General features: G+C 43.7%; 1 protein-coding gene across 2 annotated transcripts in view; it reads left to right on the forward strand.

Annotated features, from left to right (window-relative positions):
- kcnk10b (potassium channel, subfamily K, member 10b) overlaps positions 1-12550 on the forward strand; it is a 43484-nt gene extending 30934 nt beyond the window's left edge. For both annotated transcript variants that reach the window (XM_014193592.2, XM_014193581.2), the window contains exons 3-7: positions 5307-5424; positions 6028-6188; positions 8803-8995; positions 9448-9590; positions 10009-12550. In XM_014193592.2, coding sequence (XP_014049067.2) covers positions 5307-5424; positions 6028-6188; positions 8803-8995; positions 9448-9590; positions 10009-10605 — 1212 coding nt within the window. In that variant the 3' untranslated portion in view covers positions 10606-12550. The remainder of the gene's footprint in view (positions 1-5306; positions 5425-6027; positions 6189-8802; positions 8996-9447; positions 9591-10008) is intronic.
- The last annotated feature ends 555 nt before the right edge of the window (positions 12551-13105 follow it).

Below are 13105 nucleotides of genomic sequence, written 5' to 3' on the forward strand. Positions count from 1 at the left end.
ACCAGGTGAATCCAGGTGACAGCTATAATCCCTTATTGATGTCACTTGTTAAATCCACTTTGATCAATGTAGATAAAGGGGAGTAGACAGGTTAAATAAGGATTTTTAAGCGTTGAGACAATTGAGACATGGCTTGTGTATGTGTGCCATTCAGAAGGTGAATAGACAAGACAAAATATTTAAGTGCCTTTGATATGGTAGTAGGTGTGAGGCGCACCGGTTTGAGTGTGTCAAGAACTGCAATGCTGCTAGATTTTTCACGCTCAACAGTTTCCCATGTGTATCAAGAATGGTCCACCACCCAAAGGACATCCACCCAACTTGACACAACTGTGGGAAGCATTGGAGTAAACTTTGTTCAGTCAACAGTAGTAATAGTAATAATCAATGGACAGCAGCCTAATGGAGTAATACATCTAATCAATAATCATATTAGCAGCAGCGTAGGTTGTGCCTGAGCAGGTAGAGAGAGACCTGTGGATGGGCATAGTGTCAGTGTGGATAGCCTTTGGGAGAGAAAGAGCAGTAGTTGTTAGTGATTTAACAGTCGTATGGCCATGGGGATAGAAGCTGTTTAGGAGTCTGTTTGTCTGAGTCTTGATGCACTGGTACCGCCTGCCGGACAGGTGCATGGAGAACAGTCCATGTCTCGGGTGTCTGGAGTCTTTGGCAGTTCTTTGGGCCTTTCTCAGACACCGTCTGGCATGTATGTCCTGGATGACTGGGAGCTCTCTCCCAGTGATGCGCTGGGCCGTCCGCACCACCCTCTGTAGCAGTGGCGGTCGGTGACGTTTAAAATGAGGGAGGATGATTATAGTTTTTTATGAGCATGGCTTTATTTCTATTACAGCATATTGGATGACTGTCATTCATACCCAGCTCAATGTAATATCAATAGGTTTAGGCTATTACATGATATTGCTACAACCTAGCCTCTGACTGAAAATGCACAACGTAGGTACACAGGCTGAGAGAAAGTTTTGAGTACTCAAGGTGACAGACAGTGACATATTCAATAACGCCTTGCACACTCTTGTCTGCATCTAGCTGATCTAGGGTGTAATCTTTAGTCCAACAGTTGCAAACGAAAGTTTCTATTCAACAAACTTCTGTTAAAGAAACATTTTCCAACAGAATTGGCGGAATTAATACACCCCTGATCACACGCAAACACAGTGAACTTTCACAGGAGCCACATACAAACAGCATGATCATTTTTTATCATTGTACTATTCATTCTTACATCTACGTGCTCTCCTCCTCTGAACCTTTTCCCTTTGCTTGTGGACTTCAGTGCACAACATATCAGCTTTCTGTGACCAGGCGAAAAAAACTTTCCAAGCCAAATATATCATAACCAATAACGTGCTACACACAGCCTACCTACATCGTCGTAGCTACTAGAACTAATGCGTTAGTAAACCCGCTACAATCATGCAGTACAGTGTAGGCAGCAAGCAGTTTAGCAGTTACACCAATGGGCCCCGGTGGCAATAAATTAATAAAACCAAAATGCTTACCTTGACTTGGAAGAGTTCCAGTGTTGGATAGCCATAGCCATCTACAGTAGCTAACATAGCATTCCTTTCTGTTTGAGCCGGGTGTTTGAGAAGGCTAAACTAGCTAGCTGCATTCACTAGCTAAGTTAAATTGAACAAAAAATACAACGAAATATAGCTATAGCTTGCTTCTCCTTCATTTTTGAAGATATTCATTTGTTCAAAACTGTTCAACTATTGTCTCTCTTTGAGTCAACTACTCACTACGTGTGCACTTAAATAGTGAATGGAGGACACTTCTTCTGTGGTTAATTTTCATGCCAGCCAGGTAGGCTATACTCCTGTTGTAAAGATAAGCAATCTGCTTAATTTTAGGAAAGTTGAGAAATAAATATAGTAGGCCTAGCCTATAGAAAGCTGATGGGATCCTCCTCTTTTTAAGAGGCCATCACTCTGTTTTGTCGCGCAATTGCATAGCCTATAGAAATGTTGCGCATCATGAGCTCATGGGCTCTCGTGAAGTGTTTGATTAGATTTTCGATTACATTTGCATTGATATCAGAGTGATTAGAGGGACAATAGAGTGAGAAATGGGGATACCTAGTCAGTTGTACAACTTAATTCCTTCAACTGAAATGTATCTTCTGCATTTAACTCAACCCCTCTGAATCAGAGAGGTACGAGGGGATGCCATAATCGACATCCATGTCTTCAGTGCCTGGGGAACAGTGGGTTAACTGCCTTGCTCAGGGGCAGAATGACAGATTTTTACCTTGTCAGCTTGGGGATTCGATCCAGCAATCTTTTGGTTACTGGCCCAACGCTCTAACCACTAGAGTGCTGAGTACCAGGCCATTAGCAAGTATGGTAGGCTCCTAATGACTATCAGCAGCATCAGAGCTTGAAAAAGCCTAATTACCGTGACTAAACGGTAACGTGGAATTTGACTGCCTTCATGACTCGTAACCGCCTGTGTAGCGGTAATACGGTCACCGCAACAGCCCTAGTCATAATTACTGTGTAAGTCTATGGAAGGGGTGGAGAACCATGATCCTCCTAGGTTTTCTATTGAAGAGGAGGACTGAAGCTAGCTGTCCTCCGGCTACACCATGGTGCTACCCTACAGAGTGCTGTTAAGGCTACTGTAGACCGTCATTGCAAAACATTGTGTTTTAATAAATTATTTGGTGATGTGAATATATTTAGTATAGTTTTAGTATGGTCCTCCCTTTCCTACTCTGAGGAGCCTTCACTGCTCTGTAGGGCCTTCCGGTCGCGGGCGGTGCAGTTGCCATACCAAACGGTGATACAACCAGTCAGGATGCTCTCAATGATGCAGCTGTAAAAGTTCCTGAGGATCTGAGGGGCCATGCCAAATTGTTTCAACTTCCTGAGGGAGAAGAGGCACCGCCATGCCTTTTTTTGGCCCCCTCGATGTGGATGTGGGTGTGCACCCCCCTGGTTTCCTGTAGTCCACGATCAGCTCCTTCTTCTTGCTGATGTTGAGGGAGAGGTTGTTGTCCTGGCACCACACTGCCAATTTTATTACCTCCCCCTTGTAGGCTGTCTCATCACCGGCTGTTTCATCGTGTCGTCAGCAAACTTGATGAGGGAGTTTTAGTCGTGTGTGGCCAACAGTCGTGGGTAAACAGGAGGGGGCTGAGCACACTCCCCTGGGGGCCCCCCGTGTTGAGGGTCAGCATGGTAGAGGTGTTGTTGCCTACTCTCACCACCTGGGGTCGGCCCATCAGGAAGTCCAGGATCCAATTGCAGAGGGAGGTTTTTCAGTCCCAGGGTCCCGAGCTTGGTGAAGAGCTTGGAGGGCACTTTGTTGTTGAACGCTGAGTTGTAGACGATGAGCAGCATTATCACACAGGTATTCCTCTTGTCCAGGTGGGAGAGGGCAGTGTGGAGTGCAATTGAGATTGCGTTGTCTGTAGATCTGTTTGGGCGGTATGTCAATTGGAGAGGGTTTAGGGTGTCTGGGATGATGGAGGGGATGTGTGCCATGACCAGCCTTTTAAAGCACTTCATGATTACATATGTTGGTGCCAAAGGGCAGTAGTAGCAATCCAGGTAATCAGGTTTATAGAATAAACTGGGTATTTATGTTTTTAATACTGAAAGCAGCCCAATTAGATACACACACCGTACATAATGTTCTGTTTCTTACTTCCAACACATGCATATATATTAGAGGGCATGTGCAATGATGTGTAGAAAGTCGTGCTCCTCTGCTGAAGATGTGCTGTTTACTCCGTCTCTCTCTGTATATGTGACAGCAGGGTAGGTGGATCCATATTCATGAGGGAGTGCTCATCACTACCACCTGACAGCATGGAGGAGAAGTGAGGAGGTGTTTACTAGGCAGGCATGGGTTGGTCTTGTATTTGTATTTTCCCATCAAGAAGGCTACAAGTGCTGAGGCAATTTCATTCTATTGTTCATTCTAATCTACGATTCCCTCTTCTGAAATAGCTCTACTTCAGCAGAAGTGCAGTTTATTCTAAGGCAATTTGAAGTTCCTTAGGGAAATATAAAAAGATGTTTAATTTCTACAATAAGTCCTTATTGTATAACGCACATAAACATTGTGATTATATAATGGAGAAAATGTAGATAATGTACTACTTTGTTTGGATACTTGCTACAGTACAGATTAAGGAGACAATGAGAGGCAGTAGGAGACTGTAGTTCTCTAATGTTAATGCTCTGCCTCTGACATAGAGCAGAAGAAAAAAGTCAGGGACTTAATAAGACCTGAGATCGGAGAGAGAACAAAATATAAAAGTCTTCCTGTAGGTGACTGTCTCCTCGGACGTTCGCTGAGTGTAGGAGGAAATGCCAAAACGCTAGTATTTTAAGCTTGGCCACACACACACAACAAACCACCAAACACTTTGAACAGTCTTTGTAGTAGAGGAAGTTGGCATTCCTGTAAGAATGTGCTAAGTATGGGGTTGCATGGTGTGAGTATTGACTGTGATACATTAATGTTGTTGATATTATGGACTAATCAGACATTTGCTATGCAGCCATTTTTCATCCACCACTCAGAAAAAAAGCCCATGCCCTGATAGTAATTATTACAAAGGAAGTGTTCCTTATGAATGTGCCCTGTGCCCGGACAGTGGGTACCCAACCCGTCAGATTTACTGACTCTGACTCTCACACACCTGGCATGTTCAGCAGTGCAGAAGTGCTGGGGCGGACCTCGACTGCTGCCTGCCTTGCACGCCACAAGCACACAGCTAGCCATCTGGACAGTGGAAAACCCTGAACACCACCCCACCCTGTCCTGCCTAACTCCTCAGTGCCCCCCCCTCCATCCGGCCATCTCTCCCTCCCCACCACACATCCTCCTGCCACTGGTGACCTTCAAGGTTCATCTGAAGAGATTGGCACAATCATCAGTCATTCGCTCTCAAGTACATTGCATAACCCATGCTGTGTATGGCACACATGGGGGCGGCCGTTTACGCCATGATGAGTTTATAGTGGCAATTAAATGCAGTCAAGACACATGTTAGGCGTATGGTTTTGTCTTTCCATCAGCTGAGGGCTTAGTGTGGCATGGTACTGTCCTCTTTACTGTATGTAGCATGTGTTGAAAGACCAAAGACAACACAGGTTATTCCATTGGTGCCAAGATATCAAAGAGCTTGACTGTGGTTGATTCTGGGTTCATTTTGTTCATCATTTGTATGTTTAAGCAGATTAACTACACATTGAACTGTATGGAATTGCTGTGTAGCCTACCAGTTAAAATAACCAACCCTATTCTCTGTCTGTTTCTCTCTTTGTTAGCATTCCATAGACGCTGTCAGTGCAGGAGTCAGTCCGATCGGAGACACGTCTTACAACTCCAGTCACTGGGATCTGGGCAGTGCTTTCTTCTTTGCTGGAACCGTGATCACAACGATAGGTAATCTCCATCACCAACCTACTAACTCATTACTTCCTCCTCTTAACTGAGTAGAATAAAGCAATATCACTTTGACGTGAAAGTTATGAGGTAACCTACGGGTGCTGTGACTCGCTAATTCAAGTGCAGTTCTGTCAGCATTACACTACTGTATTGCAATGTGTGCTATTTATCATGAGCTTGCTGGGAAATGGATAAAACAAACGTCATTCACAGGATGTACTTTATGCTAATGTCTGTGTGTGTGTGTCTTCACAGTATATGATTTACTGATGATAATAGCATCCTGTCGGGAGGTGGGAAGGAACAGTGGCACCAGGTTGTCTTTTTAGCAGAACATATGAATACCATTTCATCTGTTTACACAATTACACTGCTTCTCTCACTTTGGAGAGGGACACACATCCCACCGTGCTGGTTTAGATGAAGCTGTGCCTTAGTCATCCCTGCCCTGTTTTGTCTCTCCATTCACTGCAGGTTGTAATTCATGTCATGTTCTCTGAGCCCAACCTGATTATTTCCTCTCTTAGTGCTTATTTACCTCTGACCTCCACCTGCAGGAATATAACACAGGCTTTACATAACAAAACACCACTGTGACAGGTTACGGGAACATAGCACCCAGCACGGAGGGAGGGAAGATCTTCTGCATCCTGTACGCCATATTTGGCATCCCGCTGTTTGGGTTCCTCCTGGCTGGCATCGGAGACCAGCTAGGAACCATATTTGTCAAGAGCGTCTTGAGGGTGGAGAAGATATACAGGGTAAATTGGATTACTTGAGAACTTTGGGTTTTGTTATGTACAGGGGATTTACTGGAACTGCATAAGCACATGATGCTTTCAGAGATAAGGGAACACTTAAACAACACATCCTAGATCTGAATGAAATAAATAATCTTATTAAATACTTTTTTCTTTACATAGTTGAATGTGCTGACAACAAAATCACACAAAAATAATCAATGGACATCCAATTTATCAACCCATGGAGGTCTGGATTTGGAGTCACACTAGAAATTAAAGTGGAAAACCACACTACAGGCTGATCCAACTTTGATGTAATGTCCTTAAAACAAGTCAAAATAAGGCTCAGTAGTGTGTGTGGCCTCCACGTGCCTGTATGACCTCCCTACAATGCCTGGGCATGCTCCTGATGAGGTGGCGGATTGTCTCCTGAGGGATCTCCTCCCAGACCTGGACTAAAGCATCCGCCAACTCCTGGACAGTCTGTGGTGCAACGTGGCGTTGGTGAATGGAGCGAGACATGATGTCCCAGATGTGCTCAATTGGAGGTCTGGGGAACGGGCAGGCCAGTCCATAGCATCAATGCCTTCCTCTTGCAGGAACTGCTGACACACTCCAGCCACATGAGGTCTAGCATTGTCTTGCATTAGGAGGAACCCAGGGCCAACCGCACCAGCATATGGTCTCACAAGGGGTCTGAGGATCTCATCTCGGTACCTAATGGCAGTCAGGCTATCTCTGGCGAGCACATGGAGGGCTGTGCGGTCCCCCAAAGAAATGCCACCCCACACCATGACTGACCCACCGCCAAACCGGTCATGCTGGAGGATGTTGCAGGCAGCAGAACGTTCTCCACGGCGCCTCCAGACTCTGTCACGTCTGTCACATGCTCAGTGTGAACCTGCTTTCATCTGTGAAGAGCACAGGGTGCCAGTGGCGAATTTGCCAATCTTGGTGTTCTCTGGCAAATGCCAAACGTCCTGCACAGTGTTGGGCTGTAAGCACAACCCCCACCTGTGGACGTCGGGCCCTCATACCACCCTCATGGAGTCTGTTTCTGACCGTTTGAGCAGACACATGCACATTTGTGGCCTGCTGGAGGTCATTTTGCAGGGCTCTGGCAGTGCTTCTCCTGCTCCTCCTTGCACAAAGGCGGAGGTAGCGGTCCTGCTGCTGGGTTGTTGCCCTCCTACGGCCTCCTCCACATCTACTGATGTACTGGCCTGTCTCCTGGTAGCGCCTCCATACTCTGGACACTACACTGACAGACACAGCAAACCTTCTTGCCACAGCTCTCATTGATGTGCCATCCTGGATGAGCTGCACTACCTGAGCCACTTGTGTGGGTTGTAGACTCCGTCTCATGCTACCACTAGAGTGAAAGCACCGCCAGCATTCAAAAGTGACCAAAACATCAGCCAGGAATCATAGGAACTGAGAAGTGATCTGTGGTCCCCACCTGCAGAACCACTCCTTTATTGGAGGTGTCTTGCTAATTGCCTATAATTTCCACCTGTTGTCTATTCCATTTGCACAACAGCATGTGAAATTTATTGTCAATCAATGTTGCTTCCTAAGTGGACAGTTTGATTTCACAGAAGTGTGATTGACTTGGAGTTACATTGTGTTGTTTAAGTGTTCCCTTTATTTTTTTGAGCAGTGTAGTTAACTTTCAATACGTTTATTCAAATTAATTTAGACACACCATGTTTGATTACTTATTTTGTGAAGAAAGGGGTCTTTGAAAATTAGTATTTGGGGCATGTTATATACAGATATAGGATCTTGATTTGAGCCTGTTTGCTACAGCAGGAACATAATCCTGCAGCAACAGGACATTTGAAAATATTCTATTATAATTAATAGACATTTTTGTAGGGCTTGATACATTTTTCGTAAACCAATATGCTACCCACAGTGAAAACCAGGGATATTACTTCCAACCTATAATCACCCCATTCACTGTGAACAGCACAGTGAATAGGGTGATTACAGGGTGACACAGTCATCCCTGTAAAAGCTATGTCTGTTATCCAGGTATTATACTAGGTTCAGTGAATGGTTTTGGACTCTTGTCCCCCCCCAAGGAGTCAACACATGAGTCAGGCTAGCTTAGGCTGAGATTACGATGTGGTCCTTGTAGTGAGGGCAGAGGTGTTTGATAGAGTGTGGGGGCAGGGGAGGTAGAGGGCCAGGACCTGATTGAGATTCTGTGAGCAGGCTGTATGTATCAAGCATCTCAGAGTAGGAGTGCTGATCCCTGTCCATGTAATCTTGTTTATTGGGATCTAAAAGCCAAAATGTAGAGCTAAGCCCCTCCTCAGACTTCTGAAAGCCCCTGGGGACTTGAGTTTCTGTGACATAAGGGGAGTTTGGGAATTAGGATTTTCCTGCTGGATCAATGGAAGGGTGGTTTTGTATGGTTTTCTTTCTTGGTGCCTGGGGTGCTCTGGAGTGTTTTGGCTAATGGGTATTGATACATGAAGTAATTGATGAAACAGCATCTCTTGAAGCCTAGTGTCTTCTAGCTAGAAATGTACTGTGTATAGCTAACTTTGTTCTATTTTTTTTTGACAACTTTGTAATTGTTGTCTTACTGTCGTCCTCTGACCATGTCTTGTTTGTACTGCAGCAAAAACACAAACAGATCAGCCAGACCAAAATCAGAGTCACCTCCACCATACTCTTCATCATAGCCGGGTGCATAGTCTTCGTTGGCATCCCGGCAGTAATTTTCAAACACATCGAGGGATGGACGACTCTGGATGCGATCTACTTTGTCATCATCACGCTATCAACGATTGGCATAGGGGACTATGTGGCAGGTATGATAGTGTTACGGTAAAACAGGTTTATGAACTGTGACTTTAGTCTGAAATTATCCATTGGATTCTCCATCAACTCAAGGTTTTATTTGCTTGTGTTTTGTTGTGTCTGCATTACATTGATAATCCCTTGAATAATGATGCTAAAAGTGACTGCCGGTAATTATATCTCAGGAAGACTTATCTTGGGGAATATTATGGCAAGAATAATGCAAAAATAATGCTGATATAACATAAAGTCTCTTCAAAACCCAATTACAAATGTTGTGTTTGGGGTGGTAAATGTTTTATTGTTGACAATAACTTGATGGTAACAGGCACATACATACATACATACATACATACATACATACATACATACATACATACATACATACATACATACATACATACATACATACATAATCCAATAGTTGGCATGCAATGTAACAACTCTTCCTTTGTTGTTCCAGGTGGGGATCGGAAGATCGAGTACATGAAGTGGTACAAGCCTCTGGTCTGGTTCTGGATCCTGGTGGGCCTGGCCTACTTCGCAGCTGTCCTGAGCATGATTGGAGACTGGCTCAGAGTGCTGTCCAAAAAGACCAAAGAGGAGGTGGGTGCTGCTCATTAAATTACACTGCCTGTCATTACATTATCTAAAGCAGTGGAAACTAAAAGGTCACTCCTTACTAGACTCATCTCCTACCCTACCCACCTTTCTTCCGTGTCTGTTTTGCTATTATGCCTTGTTGATGCCCCTATCTGGAGCCCTTGAGACACTCCCGAGAGACAGCTGTGTGTGAGAAGTGGTTAGAGATGCAGTCATTAGTGTTCAGGCTGACATGTTAATAGTGAGCTTACTAAGCTATTTATCTGTACATACAATATGGATGGATACTGTGGTATTGGCTTTCCATGGAAGGAGCTAGGCTTTTGTCTGAAGGGGAATTTGTAGAAGATCCAACAACTGATGTAATGCACCCCTTCCACCCTCCTGTCTCTAATGACTCTCCATCTTTGTGTACTTGCAGGTGGGGGAGTTCAAGGTCCATGCGGCTGAGTGGAAGGCCAACGTGCGTGCCGAGTTCCGGGAGACGCGGCGGCGGCTGAGTGTGGAGATCCACGACAAGTTGCAGCGGGCCGCCACCATCCGCAGCATGGAGCGCAGGCAGCTGGGCCTGGAACAGAGGGCCCACTCCCTGGACATGCTCTCCCTAGAGAAGAGGGCTGTGTTTGCCAGCCTGGACCAGGGCCGCTTCAAAACCTCCTCCCAGGAGAGCATCGACACCAAGCTGAATAACTTGAGGTCGAAAGGGGCAGGGGATCTTTGTTATGACCAGCGGAGAGGCAGCGAGCAGACACAGCAGGCCTCGTCAGAGGATAATCTCTTCAACCTCCGCTTCCGCTCCCTCACCAAGCTGGCCAAGAGACACAAGAACCGCGACCTGAAGAGGAACATTCCTGAGGACGTGCGGAGGGCCTGTGAGGCGATGGAGAGGAGGAGGGAGGAGGGAGTGGAGAAGGAGGAAGAGGTGGAGGAGATGGAGGTGGAGGAGGAAGAGGAAGGGGGCGAGAGGAAGGAGGGCAATACCAGCTCAACGAATTTAGAGTATGCAGACGAATGCTGAGGCCAAAGAAAGAGAGAACGATAGAATGTTGGAAGGAAGAGAGCTTGAGCCCCAGAAAAGTCCCTATTTTGATGTCTCAAATTGTGCCTTGTTGTTTTTTCTTTTCAGAGCACCCTACTTCCGATCCAACCCCACCCCACCCCCAACCGACAAAAAAGCAGACGCAATGTGGGATAGCTTCTCTTTTTTACCCAAGGCTTATGTGAGCAAGTAACCCAGTGAACTAGTGCAGGGTTTCCTAAACCCGGTCCTGGGGCCCCCCCTAGGTGCACGTTTTGTTTTTTTGCCCGAGCACTACACAGCTGATTCAAATAAGATGAGTTGGTTATTTGAATCTCTGTAGTCCTTGGGTAAAAAACGAAATATGCTCCGTCCTAGTGAAATCTTCACCAATGATATTGAACCTTACTTATTCATTTCACACAAGCTATACTTTTAGCCCAGGCTGATGAACGGATTGCAACAAATATGACTTAAGGGGGAATTGGATCAATATACAATATGTGAATTTACTGAAATAAACTGTCAACAATTATTCCTACATTGGTTTTGAAATATAGCCCAAAGATAATCTACTCATATTTTATAACAAACAACCCCTACACTACACTCTGTATATGATTTTGAAACAACATTGGTGTTCCAATGCAGTCAAAATGAAGTCTAAAAACTTGAAAGCTCAGGGCGAGCTGTCCTGTTTGTTGTAATTTTAACTAAAGTAAATGTACTGAATTCACTCTGTACTGTTAGTGGAACTAGAAACAATTAAGAGATTTTATGGGCTGGGGTCAATCTGATCTCAAAAGGAACGGTTCAATTTAAACTACTTTTACTGATGAGGTTTTGATGGCCATTGGACCCAGTTCATTCTGCACATCATAGGAACAATTTATTAGTGTGACATTTTGTTACTTTATTCTGTCATTTAAGATTGATTATGAATTTAATGTTTTTTATTAATTGTATTTTACACAGCATGTCTGTGTACAGTATCTATGTAATATCAATTTCTGCAATCCTTTTTTTTCACAGTAAAAGAGAATACAATTATATTTGTCCACCATACGCTACATGTGTTAGTGTTTTTCTCTCACACAATCAGATCAAGTATTGCATTTACCTATACTGAGGCAGGAACTTTACCATATGGGTTTAGCCACTTTACAGATGACTAATGTTTTTGGTCCTTTGCTATGTTTTTGTCATTGATGTGCTTCCTAAAGCTTTACCTACTGGGCAAAAACTAGTTGAATCAATGTTATTTCCATGTAATTTCAACCCAAAAAATCTACGTGATGTTATTGAATGAACGTGAAAAACTTGCTGGGATTTGCAAAAGTCATCAACGTAAGGGAATTTGGTATTTTTTCACTCAACTTTTAACCTAAATCCAATGAAAATGATGACACTTGTTGATTTCGAAACTAAACGTTGGACTGACGTCTGTGCCCAGTGGGTGCTCAGTAATCAAAAACACTAATTATGTGAATGGTGGTAACAACTTTTACTCTGTCAAACACAATTACATAATGGTTTTTGGTATGAATGAGCTAGCCTCTCCATTATTTAATAAGGGAACACATGATTATTGGATTTTTGGTAGTCTAGTTATGTTCCTCTACGGTGGAACATTGAATTCTGTCTTTGGTCCCTCTGGTCTTCTGCATAGTCAAAGAAGAAACAGATGCTGGTCGGGACTTAGGCTCACTCATAACAACAACAATACATATTGGATTGACTGAAAAGCTTGTAATCCTGATAATGAATAATGTAAGTACTGGTTGTAACCTCTATTTCTTGTATTCTATCATAAAAATGGCTTACCATGATAATGACCTTTCTAAGAACCAGAGTGGATTTTCCTTGCTCAGTCTTTTTTTGTGTAAACATTACATCAAATGAAGTGAGTGCCTTTCTGGGAATAAATATCACTAAGGAAAATTAAGCTGACGTTGTGAAATGGCTTCTTATCACTCGTGTCATCTGAGACTCCCAGAAGTCTCTTAAAGTCCCCCACTGCCATTATTTCCAAACTTGTAATTAACAGACTAATTTGATTTCTACTGAAGGAAATGATCAGATTTGACTTCTAGAACAGATTTACTAAGTTAGCTTTGCTTTCTGGTCACAGTTTTTTTTTAATATATTGTATTTGAAAATCAACAAAAAGCATACATAGACGAAAACAATAGACAACTTAACATTTACAAACATTTCAACAAACATTAATGACATCACACTTGCTCAGACACACAAATTCCCACCGTATCACACCCAATGTTGTTTTTCCATTGCTTGTAAGACCCATATGACTTTGATTGTGTTATGTTGTTTCTGTCTGTAGACAGATTTTTTTCAATATTTAAATAATTCCGGTCACATTATTGACCGTGAGTGAAGTAAATCCAGGAAAAATTTAGATATATCTACTGTATGGCGGCAGGTAGTGGGGCGGCAGGTAGCCTAGTGGTTAGTGCGTTTGGACTAGTAACCGAAAGGT

This window comes from Salmo salar, chromosome ssa01 (assembly GCF_905237065.1).
Source record: "Salmo salar chromosome ssa01, Ssal_v3.1, whole genome shotgun sequence".
NCBI lineage: Eukaryota > Metazoa > Chordata > Actinopteri > Salmoniformes > Salmonidae > Salmo > Salmo salar.